This window comes from Neolamprologus brichardi, chromosome 3 (genome assembly GCF_056152115.1).
Source record: "Neolamprologus brichardi isolate AB-2024 chromosome 3, ASM5615211v1, whole genome shotgun sequence".
Taxonomy (NCBI): domain Eukaryota; kingdom Metazoa; phylum Chordata; class Actinopteri; order Cichliformes; family Cichlidae; genus Neolamprologus; species Neolamprologus brichardi.
The window spans coordinates 21,256,802-21,278,621 of record NC_142106.1 but is presented as its reverse complement, the minus strand read 5'-3'; the positions used below and the strand labels follow the sequence as shown (position 1 = coordinate 21,278,621).

Here is a 21,820-nt window from a genome sequence, read left to right as displayed (position 1 = left end):
ACAATTACACACACTCTCAGGCCTATAGCTAAACCAAACTAAAACACACACACATTCACAAATCCTTCCCTATTCCTCTGATCTACAGCTCGACCCTCTCATCTAAGCAAATTTAAGCACATTATATTCTAATAATTGTTTTCTTGTACTCACAAATGGAGTTGAAGTTTGTTTGGGATCTGAATTGGTCTGTAGTTTACATCACAGGAGCACATCTCAGATTTTTTTTAATGTCATCAGGAGGCTGGCTTAATCTTCCCAGCAACCTCTTGTACACAGAAAGGGTAAATTTGTGTGTTACAAGAACAACACACAAATAGATTACACACATTTCTTTTCCTCCTGTACATCATTCCTGTTTTACTGTTGTCTTCAAACATTACTCATGAAACCACCCCAAAATAACAACAGCGCCTTTCTTGGAAGTTACTGAAAACTGAACTGAAGCTGTAGTGAACACAAACAGAGGAACAAACTGGCTGATGTAACCTGACTCCAGGCAGCCGGGCGTGACAGCTGTGTTTGCATATGAAAATACACTTGGTTCCGTGTCCTGTAAGGACTGATGAAACAGGTACAGAGTGAAAGAAGGACACACAGCAAACGTATGTATTTTACCTTTTATTTATTTTCTTTCCTGCTACTAATGAATTATTAGTCAGCCAGCTTTCTTGTGAACAATGTTAAATATTTCTGTTAGTACACATTGTGTGAAGCTGAGGTTGATTATATGGGATAATGTTGTCCTCTGAAAGGGGCTCGTGACCACAAAATGTTTGAGAACCTCTTTTCTGGACCGAGGAAACTGAAGGTTTCCCACTGCAGGCAGAACAGACTCTGTTGGAAGGACTAAAGGTGAGACATGAAGCATTAATTTGTTTTGTTCTGTTTTTTGTTCTGTTTTATTTTCAGACATTTGTTATTTAAGCTCATCATGGCTGACATAACTGTTAATGCCTCTGGTTGATGAGCTCTCTGTGTAGTTTATCATATTTGATTTGGGTTGGTTGGGTCATTTCTGGTAGCAGGGCTCTAGACTGCAACCAATTGGGTCGCAAATGCAACTAAATTTTTCAATGGTGCCACAAAAAAAAAAATCCTCGCAGGTCTCCGCAACTCTGAAAGTATCCGTGTGATCAACAACAAATACACATTATGCCCATATTGTGGTCTAAACCAATCTGAGATAGTCAGGAGCAGGACCTCTCTGATTGGCCGTGGTCCAGATATTCCTGTAGTGCTTCGCGTGTACGTTTGAAAGTGCAGGTGGATAGAGAGAGGTGAGTAGCCTGAATAAAGTGATAGCAGGTGAGAGCAGGTAAACGGATTCCACACAAAGACGTAAACACAGAGCGCGGACCCGACGCATCAGAATCAGCTTTCTCTTTCTCGGTTTTCTCACCCGACGGCCGTAAATGGACACGCCGTCAGGGCTGAAAGCCAACAGCTCACTGATTCTGATGCGTCACTGATTCTGGGTAGTGAAATGTGTAATTCAAAACTTTGTCGGGACACAGAGTCCTACAGTTCTTAAGAAAATTAATATTCAATTAAAAAAGTTAAACACTCTTCAGTAAGTGGATAATTTATGTTTTGCTGTTTAAAACTTTCACTTGATAGATGAAATTCAGTAGCCAGGGGCAGGAAATTCAGCAAAACATCAAAACAAAGCAGTGACATTATAAACTTGTTTAACTAGTCGGACAGTGTGGGCGTGTCATCCGGGTACAGTGAGCACCTGTATTCAAATCATTAACATCTAAGAAATAAACAAGGAAGTGAGCTACAGAATAAAACACAATGATTGTGGACACTTGGTGAGCTTTGAATTATTTTCATTTTGTTTCTTTTCTTTGTTTCTTTCATTTTTTGTTGTTTATAAAATTCTTTTTAATACATTATTTTAAGATGTGTCTTTAAATCCTGCAGTGGTTACACACAGTCTGGCGGGGAAGTTATACAAGTGAAAAATAGCTGAAGTAGAGGATGCTTTCTAGAATGTGTGTTATGTGCCAGGAAAATACTTTTACTTGAATATTGACTCAAACTCCTGAAGCATAAAGTGATGAAGGGAAGTATGACAAGACCTTAATAGAGAAAGAACATAATCAAAACTTATCCCAGTGCAGACAGCAAAGAGCTGCAGACAGACAGTGTTCAGGAAGATGATGAATAAATTAATCTTTGATCTGATTTATATTATATGTTTTTTTGTATTTTTGTTCCATTTAATCTTTTGTTTGAAAAGTGTAATCATCACAATGATTGTTTGTTGACTCTTTGATGGTCAAATAGATTTTTTCAGATTTTTTTGACAAACAATGAAACCTTAATTATAAAGTAATATAATATAAAATATAATTACATATAAACAGGTCACCACCTTGTAGCTATCAAATATATCAACAAACAGAAATAAAGCCAAATTATAATCTGTGTTTTATTCTCACTTTTCTCTTCCATCAGGTGACTGCAGGTTTTTACCAACATGGAAAGGTATCACACTCAAAACCTCACATTATCTTCACTGCTAGAAGAACAAAAACAGAAATGATTTCATACAACATGCAGTAACTCTCTACAACAAACCTGCTCTCTGTTTTGTTAATTCAATTTAACCCTGCAAAGTTTTTGTTCCACCTGGAGATTAAAAAAGTGTAGATATATAACCCTGCCTTATTCTTTTCCTCACTCCTCAGACCAGACTCTCCTGAGCCTGAGACCAGACTCAGCTCTGTAACAATGAGGAAGAGAAGCTCTCCAGAGAAAGACCGTCCTGACTTTAAAAGCAGGAAACTGACTCCTGATGAGAGGTAAGAGTTAACAAAATATTAAATGTATCTTAACTCCATGAGTAAACAGTGAGAAGGTTTGGTTTAGTCATTTATTATTTATTTTATTTAGCTTTGTTCACAAAAAGAAGAAAAGACAGCTGGATAAACAAACAGACTAAAGACAACATTGTGAAGAGCATCAAACTTTTTAGCCTTACTGTAATATTATCACTGTGACTAGCTCCAAGTTTATCTGGTACTTTTTGTGTCTGAAGGCTAAAAATGTAATTTCTCTGCCTGATGATCTTTTTCTCTGTTCACCAGGATCACTGAGACACCAGATGCCCCTGAACCTGAACCTGGACCCAGCTGTGTGTCTTTGAAGAGTGATCAGTCAAAGGGTTTCATCTTCCACTTTAAAGGAACTAAATCTGCTGCTGCTGAGGAGTAAGACGTTTCACATTTACCTTACAGCTCTGTGGTACACCTGGCCTCAGTCCTGAGATTAAAAAGCTCCATAAGTGAGGTTGCTAATTTAAAAGAAAAATAAATCTATCATAACAGCCATGGATTCCCTGCACTGGGCATCACACTGATTATAATTTATGTGGTAATCAGCAGGAATGTGTCAGCAGTTAGTTTGACTCTTTTATTTAGTAAATAAGAGTTTCAGTCTGATGTGTTTTCCAGCTTTGCGTAGGAAGGTGAAATGATCTGCAGCTGTATATGTGGTGCTGGATCCCACGATATGAGCTGCTGGATTTCTCTAAATATTAAATAATTCTCATAATTCATAATGACACACCATCCCATCACCATGACAATCATCAACAAAACTAATAAGGACCACAGCAAATCTTTTTTTGTTTAACCTTATTATTGACATTACATTTTTCACCAATGGTTCTTTTTTATATGACCTGCATGAAATAACAAGACAAAATGGATTATAATGTAGTAATGATGATCATTTTGTAGTTCAGCATCGGGACACTGAACACCACAGATGTAGCCGAGTGTAGGCTGATTCAAAGTGTCATCATACAATTTTTTAATGTGTATTTTAAGTTTAATTACTCAGAAAAAAAATTCAGCTGCTGCTGTAAGATGCTCTTCCTTGCTGTTTGTATTTTTAAAAACGGTCAAATTAAAAAATGAAACACTTCAACACAACAACACGAATCTGACTTTTTTTAATGTGATGATGCAATGTGCAGGAAATATCCATAATATGGTCATTACAAGAACACTGGTACAGAACCATCACTGACCTGTTAGTTTTGGACTAGTGGAGTCCAATAAATAAGTCTATAAATTAACATAATAGGTTTGTTACAGCACAGTTGTGCTTGTTTTAATCAGGATGATCATCTAACAGTAGAAGAAGAAATCTGTGGCTTGTATTTATGTGCAAAATGGTTCTAATTTCTTCATGATGTCTCCACAGAGCTGATCAGGAGAGTCTGCAGCATCAAACTGATCTGGACTCAGTATTTAAGGTTTGTACATGTACACCAACCTCTGTTTGTAATTGTTTTTATGTTGCACAGTCCAATATTCATCATAAAATAATGGCAAAATTCCAGAAATAATTCAACGGGGAAATAATTTATTACTTTATTTGTATTTATAAAGCACTTTTCAAAGCAAAGCTTCAGCATAACTTTATAACACTACCTGAAAATAATGTGCAAGTACCCTGTACTTACGTGGAATTGCAGGAAACTACAGGGCACATAAGATGTAAGATGGGGAAATAGCTGAGTACTTAGAATTATTTAATTTATGTTATTATTTTATTGTTTCCTTTGTTAAATTGAAAACACACACAAAAAAAATCTGTGAAAAATTATTTTTACTATGAAGATCTGATTTTCGTGAATTCAGATTGTGTCATTTATTTTCCAGATGCTGGAGGAAAACATTATCATGTTTGTGAAAAATGAGCTAAAGAAGCTGCAGAATAATCTGAATCAAGATTATTCAGAGTGTCAGAGGGATGAAGAGGAGGTGTTGGACAGTGAGGAAGAGAAGCAGAGAAGGAGCAGCAGAGAGGCATTTCTGAAACTCGCAGTTAACTTCCTGAGAATAATGAAACAGGAGGAGCTGGCTGACTGTCTGCAGAACAGTGAGAGGATTTCTCTTCATAAATTCATTCTTCACAGGAATGAAATTGTCACATTTTCTATAATCATAACACTCATGTTTCTGGTGCTTTCCTGTAGAAAGTCCTGATCCACTTTGTGAGAATACATTTAAATGTAACCTGAAGAAGAAGTTCCAGTGTGTCTTTGAGGGGATTGCTAAACCAGGAACCAGAATCACTCTAAATGAGATCTACACAGAGCTCTGCATCACAGAGGGAGGAACTGGAGAGGTCAACACTGAACATGAGGTCAGACAGATTGAAATGTTTTCCTGGAAACCAAACAGACAAGAAACAACAATCAGGTGTGAAGACATCTTTAAAGCTTCGACTGGAAGAGATAAACCAATCAGAACAGTTCTGACCAAAGGAGTGGCTGGCATCGGGAAAACATTCCTGACACAAAAGTTCACTTTGGACTGGGCTGAAGACAAGACCAACCAGGACATCCAGTTCATTTTTCCATTCCCATTCAGAGAGCTGAATTTACTGAAGGATAAAAAGTTCAGCTTAGTGGGACTTATTCATCACTTCTTCACTGAAATCAAAGAAGCAGGAATATGTAACTTTAAAAAGTTCAAAGTTGTCTTCATTTTTAATGGTCTGGATGAGTGTCGACTTCTTCTGAACTTCCACATCACTGAGATCCTCACTGATGTTACAGAGTCCACATCAGTGGATGTGCTGCTGACAAACCTCATCAGTGGACAGTTGCTTCCTTCTGCTCACATCTGGATAACCACACGACCTGCAGCAACCAATCAGATCCCTGCTGATTATATAGACATGGTTACAGAGGTCAGAGGGTTCACTGACCCACAGAAGGAAGAGTACTTCAGGAAGAGACTCAAAGACAAGGACGAGGCCAACACCATAATCTCTCACATCAAGACATCACGAAGCCTCCACATCATGTGTCACATCCCAATCTTCTGCTGGATCACTGCTACAGTTCTAGAGAGTGTGTTAAAAACCAAACAGGATGGAGGAAAGCTGCCCAAGACACTGACTGAGATGTACATTCACTTCCTGGTGGTTCAGACCAAAGTGAAGAACATCAAGTATGATGGACGAGCTGAGACAGATCCTCTCTGGAGTCCAGAGAACAGGAAGATGATTGAAGCACTGGGGAAACTGGCTTTTCAGCAGCTGCAGAAGGGAAACCTGATCTTCTATGAATCAGACCTGACAGAGTGTGGCATTAATGTCAGAGAAGCCTCAGAGTACTCAGGAGTGTTCACACAGATCTTTAAAGAAGAGAGAGGGCTGTACCAAGAGAAGGTTTACTGTTTTGTCCATCTGAGTGTTCAGGAGTTTCTGGCAGCTCTTCATGTCCATCTGACATTCACCAACTCTGGTATCAACCTGCTGAAAGAAGAAGAAACAGCCTCAGTGCAGACTGGAGAATCTTCAGTAAGATATTTCTACCAGAGTGCTGTGGACAAGGCCTTAAAAAGTCCAAATGGACATCTGGAATTGTTTCTTCGCTTCCTCCTTGGTCTTTCAATGCCATCCAATCAGGATCTCCTACAAGGCCTGCTCACACAAACAGGAATCAGCTCACAGATAAATCGGGAAGCAGTCAAGTACATTAAAGAAAAAATGAATGGCACTCTCTCTCCAGAGAAAAGCCTCAATCTGTTCCACTGTCTGAATGAAGTGAATGATGACTCTATAGTGAAGGAGGTCCAGCATCAACTGAGTTCAGGACACCTGTCTAAAGTTAATCTCTCTCCTGCTCAGTGGTCAGCTCTGGTCTTCATCCTACTGTCATCAGAAACAGGTGTGGATGAGTTTGACTTGAGAAAATATTCAGCTTCAGAAGATGCTCTTCTGCAGCTGCTGCCAGTGGTCAAAGCCTGTAAGAAAGCCCAGTAAGTATCCAGTTTAATCCTGGCAAGAGATTGCTTTAACCCTCTCAAGGCAGGCGTTGCAGATTTGCAACAGTTAAAAGCTAAAAACCTGATTACCCCACATACATATTTTATATGTATAAAAGTTTTTTTTTACTCAGAAGTACCACTGCAGGTATTCTTTTGTGCATTAGCAACAAAAACTTAATTTGAGCCTGAGAGGGTTAAAGTGTTTATTTGAAAAGGTTGCAAAGTTCACTGATATACTGGTATGTTTCTAGGTTGGGCGGCTGTAACCTCACAGAGAGAAGCTGTGAAGCTCTTTCCTCAATTCTAAGTTCTCAGTCCTCCAGACTGAGAGAGCTGGACATGCGTAACAACAACCTTCAGGACTCAGTGAAGTTGCTTTGTGTTGGACTTGGGAGTCCACACTGTATGCTGGAAACTCTCAGGTTAGCTGACTCTTTGATACAGGAGATTTGGATATTTCACGACAACTGTCATTATTTTATAGATGTTAATATGTTTTTTTCTGTTCTGGTGTAAGCTCTGAAAGAGAACAGTAGAGTAGAAATGAAACACACTTCATAAATCAGATAAAATATGACTTTATTTATGATTGTCCATCATAGGAAAAAAGACACAAAGTCAATGTGTTTTGTTCTTTTTTTAAAACTGAGTGAAGAAAAGCCAGTTTGTTTGTCTTTTTAACAACTTTAACTGAAATCAGAATCTGTTAGTTCGACTGCATTTACATTATCAAATTCAGAGCAGTTCATTACAATGATATGACATGTTGAATGTGTTTGAAGGCTGTCAGGCTGTCAGATCACAGGAATAGGCTTCACCTCTCTGGCCACAGCTCTGCGCTCCAATCCCTCCTATTTGAAAGAGCTGGACTTGAGCTATAATCATCCAGGAGACTCAGGAATGAAGCTTTTGTCTGCTCAACAGCAGGATCCACATGTGAAACTGGAAATACTCTGGTAGGAAAACAGGAAATAAAGCTGAAAATATATTTTTTTCTCCAACATTTTGTAAGGAGGAGCAGATATTTACTTGAAGTCATTTAAGGGTTTATTGTAACCACTGACCTGATGGCCCGTAATATAGTCTGTAATTCCAGTCAAATGGGCAACTGTGTGGGTGAATGACTCAGAACCAATCACAGTTAAAAGCTCACCTGTGAGTCAAAATCACAAAATCAATCATCTTTAACATTTTCTTGTCTTGCTGGTCAAAGGGGGTGCTCAAGCATAACCCAGCTGTCACAGTCTTTGCCAAGCAGTTGCATACTGTGATATCATTCACAATAAGTGGTCATCTTGTTGATATGCTTTAGCTCAGTGGGTGAACAGGCGACCATATGCCGTATGGCCAGAGAGCAGTAGGCCTGGGTTTAAGCAGCCTTTTGCTGCATGTCTTTTCCTCTTTCTCTCACCACTTTCCTGCCTATCTACAATATATCTATCAAATTATGGACAAAAAAGTAAAGTAAGTGATAACCTTAACTCTAAGTTTACCTTAACCTTTAATTCAAGAGAGAGGCAAAACTGACTTTTTTCAAATTAGTTTTTGCTCTGTATCAGATCGATTATTTTCTTTGTTTCCAGACTGCCAAGATTTGAGAGAATAATTGACCAAAAACAAATAAACAAGGCTGGGATCATGATGAATTAGGCCTCAAAAAGTGTTTAAAATCAAATGAAATAGGCACCCACAACCTTATGACTGCATGACCTTGCAACCTCATTAAGGTTGACAATTGAGATTGTGCATTTCAATAAAAGATTGAGGTATTTACCCCAATCACACCCCATCAGGATTCATCATCATTGCACACGAGCGTTGCCTCTCTCATTGTGTGTAAAGGTTGGCTGTGTGGCAAGATTAGTTAGACCCAAAATGCAGGACATGGGAAACAAGGTGATTAAAAGGAAGCTTTATTGCTGAGCTTAACAAAATACAAATTAAAGTTGTGGGTTAAAGGAATACACAGCTTGAGGGAGAATGTAACAAATAGCTTGGGATGGGACCCTTGATACTGATGTTTGAAACTGTGTCGATCTTATGAAGTTCAGTTGTTTTACTACACTGCTTTAAAGTGTAGCACACAACACCAACATCACATGACCATAGTGTTATAGGCCTTCTATGGGGTCTATTTTATACAGAAAAGTAGAGACTGGAGACATAAGTTGTGCAGGCTCTTCCTTGTCTCTCTAATACACAGAATTTTATACCATTGTTTTCTGTTCATTTATACACACGTTCCTCTTTCCTTCAGTCATTCCTCTTGTGACAAAAAACATCATATTCAATCAGGTTCACATGTTAAACCCACTTGGTCGTATTGTTTTTTCCACAAGTATAGATCTACAAAATAATGATCTTATATCAGTCTCCTTATTACCAATAAATCTGTAACTAAATCCTGCTGCTGTCCAGCTTCAACAATATCTCTGTGCAGTAATATTAGCACTGCGAATCACCTGCTTATTATTACCGTTATAAACTCTTTATATCTTAAAAGATTAAGATGGGATGCCTTGAGGCGACATTTGTTGTGATTTGGCGCTATATAAATAAAATTGAATTGAAAATTGAATTGAATTAAACAATATATTTGCGAACAATAAACAAACATATTCTATAGTTGCCCAAAAGTCAATATAAACCAGTCTATTTACATTTAGCAATATAATGAGTAAGAACGAGGTTATGTTGAAATCATCAACTGTAAAACTTCTAGTAACATCAGGTTAAAAGTATGTCTCGGAGCTAGATGTGCTACGAAATAAAACAGATGTAGTAAGACCCACCACGTCTTTACACTACAAGTGGAATTGTGGCTTCCATTACAACTGGCGGGAAAGTTTGCTTTCTCTTGATCTGTGAAAACACACTTTCTTACATCAGCTGTGGCCTTTAAATCAAGACAGAAAAAGATTTCAGAAAAGATGAATGACTCAGAACCAATCGCAGCCAAAAGCCCATCTGTGGGCTTTTAACTGTGCATGGCACACAGAGAAGGATAAATAAATAAATTAAATTAATTTTTATTTATATAGCACCTTTCAAGACAGAATCACAAAGTGCTGCACATAAGATTACAAGTCATAAAAAGATTTAAAAAGAGAAAATAAAACAGGCATAAAATTAACCAAAAGCAGTTTTAAAAAGGTGAGTTTTGAGTTATTTTTTAAAAACAGCTACTGAGTCCACAGTTCTTAATGCTTTGGGGAGAGAGTTTCACCTTCTCGGGGCCACAGTGGCAAAAGCTCTATCACCCTTAGTCCTCCTCTTAGTATTTTTTTATAGCAAGTAAGCCCTGATCAGATGACCTCAAAGACCTGCTAGGGACATAGGGCTGTAGCAGATCAAAGATGTAGGCTGGTGCCAGTCCGTGCACAGCTCTGTAGGTCAAGACCAGGATCTTAAAATTTACTCTAAATTTAACAGGAAGCCAGTGTAACTGAGATAAAAACGGTGTCACATGTGAGTACTTGGAGGATTTTGTCAAAAGTCTGCAGCGTTTTGCACAACCTGCAGACAATCCAGAGAACCTTTGCTTAGACACATAAACAGCTAATTACAATAATCCAAGTGTGACGAAATAAAAGCATGTATAGCAATCTCAAGTTCAGAGCGAGATAAAATCGGGCTTAGCTTAGCCACATTTCTTAAATGATAAAAACAAGACCGAACCAGAGATTTCACATGCCCATCCAATGTGAGACTCGAGTCAAAGGTGACACCTAAATTCCTGATAGAGGATTTAACATAGAGTGAGAGAGGACCAAGGGCTTTCACTATCTGCAATAGAAACCTATCAGGGGCGCATATGAGGACTTCGGTTTTCCCCTCATTGAGTTGGAGAAAATTTGCAGCCATCCAACATTTGATAAAATCTAAGCAATCGTTCAGACGCTGAAGCTTAGATAAATCCTGGGGCTTAAAAGAAATGTACAACTGAAAATCATCAGCATAACAGTGATAAGAAATGTCCTCAAAAGAGCCCATTATATGCTGGAGGGGGAGAAGATAAATTAAAAACAATAAAGGCCCCAAAACCGAACCTTGAGGGACACCATAAGTAAGGGAGGTAGAGGATGACCTAAAATCGTAGACTGCCACAGAAAAGGATCGGTGATGGAGATATGAGGAGAACCACTCCAAGGCAGTACCCGATACCCCAACCCAATGTTTAAGCCTTTCAAGGAGGATGTGGTGGTGAACTGTGTCGAAACTGATGTGAGGTCCAACATAAGTAGAACAAAGCATTTTCCTGCATCATTATTCATCAAGATATCACTAGAGACCCTCAGAAGATCTGTTTCTGTGGAGTGAAATCGACGAAAACCGGACTGAAACTTATCGTAAATGCCATGTTTATCTAGAACTGCCATAAGTTGCTTAGCCACAACCTTTACTAGAAGCTTAGCAATTAACGGTAAGTTAGAGATAGGTCTGTAGCTGCTCCAAAGAGAGGGGTCAAGCTGAGGTTTTTTTAAAAGTGGGACAATAGCAGCGTTTTTAAAATAAACCGGAACTATACCAGATGCCAGTGAAGAGTTGATTAAAGTGAGCACACATGGGCCAATAGACTGGGAGACATTTTTGAATAATGATGCAGGTACAATGTCAAATGAACAGGAGGATGCTTTCACTGAATTCACAAGTTTTACCAGCTCAGGTAGTGAAACCGGAGAGAAAGTATCCAAGATAATGGGCCGAGATGGGTTAGAGATCAAAATAACAGGTGCTGAATGTGAAAAATTTATTCTCATGTTATGAATTTTTGCAAGCAGAAAAGAAAGAATTTTTTCACAGTCCTCATTAGAAAAAATAGGGGCCGCAGGCAGAGCAGGAGTAACAATGTCACTAATGGTGTTGAATAGCACCTTAGGATTGCCTCTGCTCTTTGTAACCAAGTGTGAGAAATGGGCAGCCTTCGCATCTCTGATCGCATTATTAAAATAAGCTAAAAGGTCCTTAAGATAGAGGAGGTGAACATTTAGATGAGTTTTCCTCCACCTGCGCTCCACTTTACAACAATCACGTTTTAGACAACGAATACTGTGATTTAGCCAAGGAGGAGATTTGGAGGCAGAAACACTCCTCGTCTTAACTGAACAAATTTCATCTAAAATAATTATTAAAAAGACTGGTTGAGAAATCAACACCATTTTGAGGAGATAGCTATAAGTTAAAAGCATCCACAAATTCCTCCGCTGTGGAGGAGTTTAAGATACGAGAGCTAACCATGCGTCTGACGGGGGACAAAGGCTCATTAAAAGACAAGTTAAAAACAATAACATAGTGATCAGAAATAAAAATGTCCTCAGAGCAAATAAAATCAATATTTAAACCCAAAGTAAAAACAAGGTCCAGTGTGTGAGCTTTGCTGTGTGTAGGACCGGACACATGCTGAGCAAAATGAAAAGAATCCATAATGTTCATAAAGTCTCTGGCGAATAGGTTGGAGTCATCATCAATGTGTATGTTAAAGTCCCCAACTATAAGCACTCTAGACAGCTTCATAGTAGCGGATAGGAAGTCACTGAGCTCCGATAAAAATAACCTGTTATATCCAGGTGGACGATACACCACAGCACAGTAGAAAGGATCCTTGTTACCAATTTTAAGCAGTTGCAGCTGAAACGAACAAAAATGCCCAATTTTCACGGAACGGCAGGAGAAACTGTCCTGGAAAGCCACGGCAAGCCCACCACCCCGACCAGACAGCTGAGGCTGGGTAATAAAAGTATAGCCATCCGGGCAGAGTTCAATAAGTGACGAGTAGTCTACATCCCGCTGCCAGGTCTCAGTCAGGAATTAAAAATCCTGTTTTTTAGATAATATAAAATCATTCAACAAGGATGACTTATTAGAGAGAGATCGAGCATTAAAAAGCGCCACATTCAGTGAGCTAGAAGCCTCATTATTTGCAGAGACTCGAGTTAAGGGACGTAAATACACAGGGTTCGAGCCAGCCTGCAGAAGAGTCTGAATAAACCCTCCTAAGGTGGCATGGTCTCAAAGAGCCGGGCCCAGCGTATCCAAACAAGGCCATGGAAAACAAGTCCCCCTCCATGGAGCTTTTCTAAACACAGGAGACAACGCACGCTCGACGTCGCTTACAAGCCAAACCACGCTGCCAGTAAAGCCTGAGCTTTACCTGAAAACCTCTTCTCGCTCTCCTTCTCCGTGGTCCAGAGGGACCACCGAAATCGCCTGACGAGGATCCAGCTAATGGAGGAGGGTGGAAAATGCCAGAGGACGACGAGACATCGTGTGGCATCATAGAGGATCGGATGGATAGCAAAGCCAGGCGATCATACACCAGGGCAGCAAATACATCATTAAAACTGAGTGAGAACAGTAGAGCAGAAAAAAATAACGCAACAGTAGTAGAGCGCGACAAACTGCACCCGGCAGCGGCAGAGCCAAACAAAGGCGCCATCAGTAGCGGTTTTAGATACGGGCGACACGGGCGGTTGCCCGGGGCGGCATCATGGCATCGCGGGCATCAGCAAAAAAAATAAAAAATGCTCGTACTCATGCTGCCCCGACGTCAACCAGCGCATATTGGGAATGTCACAGGCACCGATCGGCTTTCGTTCGCCCATTTGCTGGGAGTAAGGGCGCCCTTCGTTTGCGAGTTGCGCCTGCTGCTTGCGGCGCAGGGAGGAGAGGGCGGGGTGGCGGGGGATTTTCTGACCGGCTGGAGCAGCATCTAATAACCAACTCGCAAAATAAAACAAAATTAAAACAAACCAATGAACACGAAAACACCAGACATTATGATACAGACTTATAATTTGCACCGAGTTTTTTCAAAATTCTATACACGCAAAAGTGAGCGTGAGAGCCCTCGGTGCGCCTGCTTGCTGCTGAAGTCAAAGTAAACTTTATTGTCATCTCCGCTACATACAGTCCAGTATATAGAGAGACGAGACAACGAGGCTCCAGTTACAGCAGTGCAAATAAACAAACAATAAATATAAGAAGAGTAAGAAAATAAATATACACTTTAGGACTCGGGGTAAAGGGATCAATAACAATTTTAAATTTTAAATTTACAGTTTGATGATTTAAAGTCTCACACACAACCCGTCAAAAGGGGAGGGGCCCCTGCTGCTTCCAAATAGAGCACATTTCATTCATAATGTTGTAAATCCAAGCCCATTATGTATTCATAATTTGAATCCTGGGTTATTTGAAATCCCAGAAATACACCTTAGACAAAGTGAATCTGTGAACTAAGGTGGCGCCAGAGGGAGTGTTCGCCCAGGGCGCCAAACAGGCTAGGACCGCCACTGGGCGCCATCATACAGAAGTTTTAGTTTTAGTTCACCTGGTTGAGAAGATAACTGTAACACTTTTGTTTCATTGTCCCCCTCCGTACCAGATTCATTGTCACCCCTTGCCAATGTTTTGGGTCAGATTGGGTTTCCCAGACTTATTCTCAGTCTGGAGCTTACTGTGTGCCTTTATGCCAATAAATGCAGAACTACTGTAAGATTTGAAACAGGATTTTGACTTTCCTGGTGCCAAATAAAAGTGAAGTAAATATTTGTTATTTTATGCAGAGCTGATACAGTCATGTGAAAAGTTAGAATTCTTCTTAAAGCAATTCCTCTTAAGTCATTCAATTCCTGTGCACTGTGTGCACACAGATTTTTATACATGATTTTGACCTTTTTTACATGTCTAATACACTTCACTGTCAGGTTGTATTTAGGTAATTTAAGAACCTGGTACGGACCAGATGATTTCTTTTTTTAATTGTGCTTTGATACATCAAACCTTAGAACCGTATCATCTGTTTGACTTTATTAAGAGATAAAATAAAACACAAGGTTATTTCTCTAGAAAAGATGAATCAGAGAACATAAAGGCCTTGTATGGATACTAAAAGATAATGTGCTCATTTCAGTGTGGAACCTCAAGGAGTCCAGTGGATGAGACCAGGTCTAAGGAAATGTAAGTATTTTTGATTTATGAGCTGCATTCACACTATCTTGTACTGTTCTACATTTTTTGTCACGGTTCCTTTTAGATTTCTGTGATCTGACGCTGGATCCAAACACAGCACACAGGAACCTCAAACTGTCTGATGACAACAAGGAGGTGACACATGTGGAAGAAGATCAGCTGTATCCTGATCATGATCTTAGGTTTGATCACTGGCCTCAGCTGCTGTGTACCAACAGTCTGAGTGGTCGCTGTTACTGGGAGGTTGAGTGGAGTGGAGAGGTTCATGTTGCTGTAGCTTATGAAGGAATCAGACGGAAAGGAGAGGCTGATGAAAGTAGGTTTGGAAGGAATTATCAATCCTGGAGTCTCAACTGCAGTGATGATAAGGGTTACTATGTAAGTCACAAATTTGATTTAAGAGCCATCCCTCTGCTCTCCTCAGCTCTCTCTCACAAAGTAGCAGTGTATGTGGACTGTTCTGCAGGAACTGTGTCCTTCTACAGTGTCTCCTCTGATAAACTGATTCACCTGCACACCTTCAACACCACCTTCACTGAACCTGTATATGCTGGGTTTAGAGTGAAGCCTGACTCTAGTATCCACCTCTGTGCTGACTCAGAATAATGAACTTACTGTGCAGAGAAATATTCTCACGTTGGTGTTTCATACTTTTTCTTACTTAGTATATCAGGTATACTGTCTCGTACATATATTAGTTTGTTTTTCAGTCCAGAGATGTTGGATTAGACTGATTCTCCTGAAATTTTTTTTTTATCATCTTGTTGTCTTTGGTGCCTTTTTTAAGAGCAGATATCAGTTTTTACTTATATACTACAGTTTAAATACCCACAGGACTTTTAGTGCTGAGGAAAGAGGAACTGTATTTTTAAATCTGTTGCATTACTATCATCTATTACTAAATTTGTTGCATTATACACATTTTAATCATGCTTAGACTGATACATGAAATCTTTGGAACATATAATTTAGACATTTTAGACGTTGTTGGTTAGACTTTGTGATGATGAGAGCTGCAGGCTCTAAATATTTTGTGTTTAGGCGTCTTGAATTTTTTACATTGCATAACTATATGTTTGTGTGTCTCTCTTGTTATGCAAATTAAGTAACATTTCACTACAATTAGTTCCTGGAGAAAAGCAATATCACCACTGTGTGACCAGTTTTCTCAACAACTGATCTGGATGGTTCTGGATCCATTTATTAGTCTGTGTTGATCCAAATGTAGCTTCTAGTACTGCTGATACAAGAAGAGCAGCTTATGGCTAACTGGACGCTGTGGAGACATCTCTCATCAGTTCATAATCAATAAAAACAGTCTGACTTATAGATGACCTCCAGTCTGTGTTTCTTGACTGAACAGAAACAGTTTTACAATCTGAGATTTGGTTTTTATTCTGTGTTAAAACAGACTGATGAAATATAACAGAAACGGAAAAGTGAAGACAAAAGAATCAAGATGAAAACAGTTGGATTTTTTCTTCTTGACTTCTTGCATATTCTGTCAGTGTATGTTTACTTCTCCCGTGTATATATGTGTGTAGCATACACACCAAGTGTTATTAAAGTCAGGTTAATTAACAAACTTGATTTATTTAATTTACAAACTAATATAGAGTAAGTTGCAATTCTGTTAAAATGATTTGATCCTACAGTTTCAGTAGAGCTTGTTTTGGTTGAGTAGATTTATCAGATGTACTTAAAATTTCTTGTTCAAATTAAAAGTATCAGACATTTTATATTTCATTAACCCAGTTGTGTGGAACCAGTTGACATAACTGGGTGGAGTAAATACAACATTTTATTTCTTAGAGTGTATTTAAAAGTGACTGTTTGGATTCATTCAACAGAAATAATTAAAATCTGTAAATAAATGCAAAATGCATCTTTGAAAATGAGAGTAGGATAAAAATAATAATCTCAAATGCTGAGGATTGAAGAAAGAGGAAAGTACACAGGAGTATTTTAATCTGTTTGATTGGGTCCAGTGAGCTCACAGCGCCTCCAGCAGGTGGATTCCAGTACTGTTTGTTTTTAAAGCTGTAAACAGTTTTCTTCTTTGCTGTCAGTGTCTGTTTGGAGCCAAGTTACTAAAGAGGTCTTGTATTTGAGCCAGTTTAAATGGTTTAAATTTGAAATATCTGTTTGTCTCCTCACTAACGGGACCTAAAACACAACTCAGCTGAAAAGAAAACACAAAAGAGCACCACCTGGTGGCCAGAGGCAGAAACGCAAATAAAAGCAAAGCACACATACATAGCTCCTTCAGGTTTGGTGAAGTGTGCAGCTCTCTGAACACATGAGGCAGAGTTCATGTCACAGCCACTGCTGCAGCAGCAACAAAGTGAGCCACAAAAGACAAGAGCTGTTTCTCAACATCAAATACTCCAAGTTTGTTCTTCCTTAGTTGCTAATTCAAACTTGGCAAATTAACTTAACCGCCCAGACTTCTGAGCATGGGAGGACACACACACACTTTCAATGTGATTAATATATAAAACGGAAATTATTAAAGGCCACATAAATAAAAACATATATTACTGATTTATATATTTTTTTGAAGTGGAAATGTGGAGTTAACAGTTGTTTGTAGACAAAACTCTTATGGCTTATATAAAGTCTACTAAATGACTTGTGTAGATGAGTTAGTGAAATTCTACTTCAGAATTGGTATTTATTAAAATTATTTCTCTTTTAGCACATAAACAGTGGTGAGAGTTATAAGACCACTGTGGTGGTGCAGAAAGCTGCATCAGATCAGAAGGGAACAAACACACAAATTTGTTGGCTGGATTTGTATAAACTGAAATGTCTGGCAATGGACAGAAGCAAGGATATCGATGTTTACACCCTTGTGCAATGAAGAGGATGCATGTTGTATCACAAGCAGTGTTGGGAAGGTTACTTTTAAAATGTATTCCATTACAGAATACAGAATACATGCCCCAAAATGTATTCTGTAACGTATTCCGTTACGTTACTCAATGACAGTAACGTATTCTGAATACTTTGGATTACTTAATATATTATCATGCTGTTCACAACTACGTGAATGTACTATTGCTGTGATTTATTACTGTTACTGAAGGTCCGCGGCTCCGAACCGTAGTAAAGGGACCTCTGGCTAATACGGTGGGTTCGTGTTGGGCTCGTAGCTGAAAACTAGCTTTACTTTGTTGTCTGGGTCAACTTTGCTAGCGAGAGACAGAGAGAGGCGTTGAACGGCTGCTCCAACAGAACTTATTGTTTCAGAGGAAAACACGAACACGGTGTACAGTCAAGTCTTAATAGCTTACTTACAACTGGGCTCGTCAGGCGCTCTTCTTGGCTGCAGTGGTTATTATTATATTTACATGCTTCCAGCTCCCGTTTTTGCTCGATGACAGCTCGTACTTTTCCTTTTTCTCCCTCCCTCGCTCACAGACACATAACATGTATGGCAGTCCATTGTCCCTGCAGCACGGACTACACTGCCTATGATGCTACATTCTTTAGAGCTATACATGTAGCATTCTGCCTATTAGCTTAGCACAACAGCAACAACAAAAAGGCCGCTCTCACCCAGGAAACACGCAGAGATAGCGTCACCCTGTAACCATGGCAACCGTAACGCTGCCACCTGGAACAACAGAACGTAGCTGTCAAACAAAACCCAAACAGTCCTGATCCACCACAATATGAAACAGGAAAGTACCGCCGTGTAATCCATTTATTTCAACAAAGTAACTGTATTCTAAATACCACCTTTTTAAACGGTAACTGTAACGGAATACAGTTACTCATATTTTGTATTTTAAATACGTAACGGCGGTACATGTATTCCGTTACTCCCCAACACTGATCACAAGACACAGTAAGCCAGCTGATTGATTTGTTTCTCTGAGGCATTTTGTGAGGGTATAGCTGCTGTGGCATTTGTCTGGCTTGAAACAACAACTGTAATCTCCACATCTCGACTTCTCTCAAAATACTATTTTGAGGTAAATCTCCTTCCTTTCATTAATGTGACCTTAGTACTCTACCGTACCACTAATTACCCAAATTGTTTTGGAGGATTTCTCCAAAACATGTATTGATCGAAGATATTGATAGTCTGATATAATAAGTGGTTTTGTTTGAAGTTGTGCAGAACTTGTCTGTGTCACCATTTCACAGAATATGATCAGGACGTGACAATAGCCAAATTGTCCAGCAGGTGCCACTGTGGAGATGGTTTCAGATTGTTTGGAATCATCAATACAAGCACAAAGACTTCAAATGTTTCACGAAGTCTCGCTTTGCTCATCACTAGTATGGTGACAACTTCACAGGAGGTCCGTATCTCAGCACTGTCATAGTTAAAGGTGACCTTCATAAACCGAGAAACTGACATTCATGTTTGCCACAGAAAATCCACATTTACTCCTAACTAAGGGTTTAAACGCACAAAGGGCAAAAATAAGACAAAAATAAGATAGGAAACAGACACTGAGGCAGAGACTAAGATGCATAAACTTGACAGGGACAAAAGGAAAACAAACATGAAAATGAAACTGACTAAACATTTGAGACACAGGATTCATAAGAACAACAGGCTCATTTTTACTCAAAGTCCCCAGATACATTCATTAGAAACTATTTTGTCTAACATTTTGTCAGATTGAAGAAACCTTGTTGTATTTTCCATCAATTTCAGTGCAAAGTGTTTCACGTGTAAAACCCAACATGGGAAATTGACTATGTGCACGTTAGCATATGCTACTTCCAGTGTGGAAACTCCTGTGGGGAGCTTTGTTTCCGGTGTCCTATTCGCGCCTTGTTTACGTCCAAAACAAGTTAATCAAATGAATGAATCAAGCGGCGATTTACATTACTATAGATGTCTTGGGCATTTACCCAATATATCTGTAAATGATGTTCATCGACTTGTTGATATTTTTTCCCCCGCGCCTCAGAGCAAAAGAGAAAAGGGATTCAAATGTTATATTTCTCAGCTGTCCCTCGTTTATCGCAGGTGTTATGTTCTAAAAATAACCAGCGATAGGTGAAATCAAGTAGCCAATTTTATTGTTTGACGGTGCAAAACGTTTCGTGGACATCGTGGACATACAGTACTGCACTTCAGAGTCACACTGCTAGTGATCGATGCAGCGATTCTGTACTGTACAGGAGAGACGTCACAGAGGAGATCGTCTGCAGCGATCAGGATTCTGTGAAATGTCACCATTTCACAGAATATGATCAGGACGTGACAATAGCCAAATTGTCCAGCAGGTGCCACTGTGGAGATGGTTTCAGATTGTTTGGAATCATCAATACAAGCACAAAGACTTCAAATGTTTCACGAAGTCTCGCTTTGCTCATCACTAGTATGGTGACAACTTCACAGGAGGTCCGTATCTCAGCACTGTCATAGTTAAAGGTGACCTTCATAAACCGAGAAACTGACATTCATGTTTGCTACAGAAAATCCACATTTACTCCTAACTAAGGGTTTAAATGCACAAAGAGACAGACACTGAGACAGAGACGAAGATAAAATCAAAACTTTTTTGTTGCACCATATTTAATGAAGCCATGCAAAACGTTACCTTCATAGTATGAACTTAAAGGGCAGCGTTATAGACCCTTGAAGTTCACCGGTGTGAGTGCAAATATTTTTGTTTTTTTTCATTTGTCTTATTTTTTGAGGCATTTCTCAGGACTCACAGCTGGAAGATGAGCCTGTATATAAAAAAGGTGACTAACTTCTTTTTAGCATGATGACACTCTTGGAAGATCATCAACTTTTTAGGTCAAACATTTCTTCAGTAACTCTCCATCATACGAATTAAATTAGTAGATTTTATCTATTTAAATCATGATATAAACCATGATACTGATGCTCAAAATCAGTTATAGAGAAAAGAAAATCTGAACAAAAGCAAGATTTTGCTTTAGACTTTGATAGTTGGAGGTGGTGTAAAACTCAGTTTTAGCAGAGCCTAAATTTGAATCAATAAATCATTGAATATTATTGTAGGCTTCACACTGAGGTGCTAAAACGTTATCTTAGTACAGTTGTCACATGCCATATAACATGGACACTTAAGTGGAATAACAGGTAAAATGTGCTTGTATTTATTGATTAAACAGGTTGATCTAAAAGTGGTCCACATTACTAAATTAGACCTGGGGGGGTCTCCACATTTTCAATTTCACTCACCTTTACTAAAAACTCACCATTTGAAACTCTGACCTCAAAGTCAAAGTATGAATCTGGAGCAGAAGATTCATACTCACAAACCACACCTGTACATTCCTGAGTCAGACTTGATCATTTGTGAGAAGCTTAAAAACACAATTCCTCTTCTTGGAGATCCATCTTTATACTTCATGCTGTATCTGCCACTCTGAGCTGTGCTTCCATCTGTTTTAATGAGGATATCTTCTGCTCGCTCACATTTGTCCTCACAGAAGAACTTTGTGCTTCCAGACAAAGATAAGTTGCAGTTAAGCGTGCCATTAAATCCTTCAGCTGCAGACCAAATATTATGTTTTGCCTTGACGAGCCCAGCTGGACCTGTCAGATGAAAAATAATATTAATACATTTAAAACAAGATGGATAATCACATCATTATTTAGTGTATGTAGATATTAGACTTGTAGTCAAGACTGAACCAAGACCAAGACAAAAAGTCTTTAAACTGCAGCCAGATGCTGCTTCGTTTACGGGTTTCAGGCATATTTTTGTGTTCTTGCTTTCACACAGCCCTCCTCACTGCTGTCTACTGTCTCACTCACTTACTGAGAGGACAGACGCACGCTCCACCTGACTGTCACGTATCTAACCCTCTCTGTTTTTCACACATTGATATTATCCTATATCCTCGCATGTGATTGGCCACAATATGGAGGGATTGGAGCATAGCTGAGCCACTGTGTGAGAGCTGAGCAGCAAAAGGAAATTAAGTGAGGAGCCGGCTCTCGCTCAGTGGGAGTCGACTCTCCTGATTCACTACAAAGCACTCTCTAAGCACGGCTCTTAGAGCTGATGCTTTTGCGGATGACACATTATCGAATGTTA

General features: G+C 39.2%; 1 protein-coding gene across 1 annotated transcript; it reads left to right on the top strand.

Moving 5' to 3' along the window:
- The first annotated feature begins 783 nt into the window (after nucleotides 1–783).
- LOC102791782 (protein NLRC3-like) lies at nucleotides 784–16,145 on the top strand. Its single transcript, XM_087833963.1, has 12 exons — nucleotides 784–855; nucleotides 2,467–2,496; nucleotides 2,700–2,813; nucleotides 3,099–3,221; nucleotides 4,222–4,273; nucleotides 4,683–4,902; nucleotides 5,000–5,981; nucleotides 6,030–6,794; nucleotides 7,055–7,225; nucleotides 7,586–7,759; nucleotides 14,716–14,762; nucleotides 14,839–16,145. Exons 2-12 carry the CDS (start codon nucleotides 2,489–2,491, stop codon nucleotides 15,378–15,380), a joined length of 3,198 nt encoding a protein of 1,065 aa, XP_087690089.1. The 5' UTR covers nucleotides 784–855; nucleotides 2,467–2,488; the 3' UTR covers nucleotides 15,381–16,145.
- Nucleotides 16,146–21,820: the final 5,675 nt, after the last annotated feature.

Bases quoted from the DNA above. Each gene is read 5' to 3' on its own strand.
- LOC102791782 (XM_087833963.1), top strand. The intron at 6,795-7,054 runs GTAAGTATCCAG...GTATGTTTCTAG, and splicing joins AAAGCCTGTAAGAAAGCCCA to GTTGGGCGGCTGTAACCTCA. The intron at 7,226-7,585 runs GTTAGCTGACTC...ATGTGTTTGAAG, and splicing joins TGTATGCTGGAAACTCTCAG to GCTGTCAGGCTGTCAGATCA.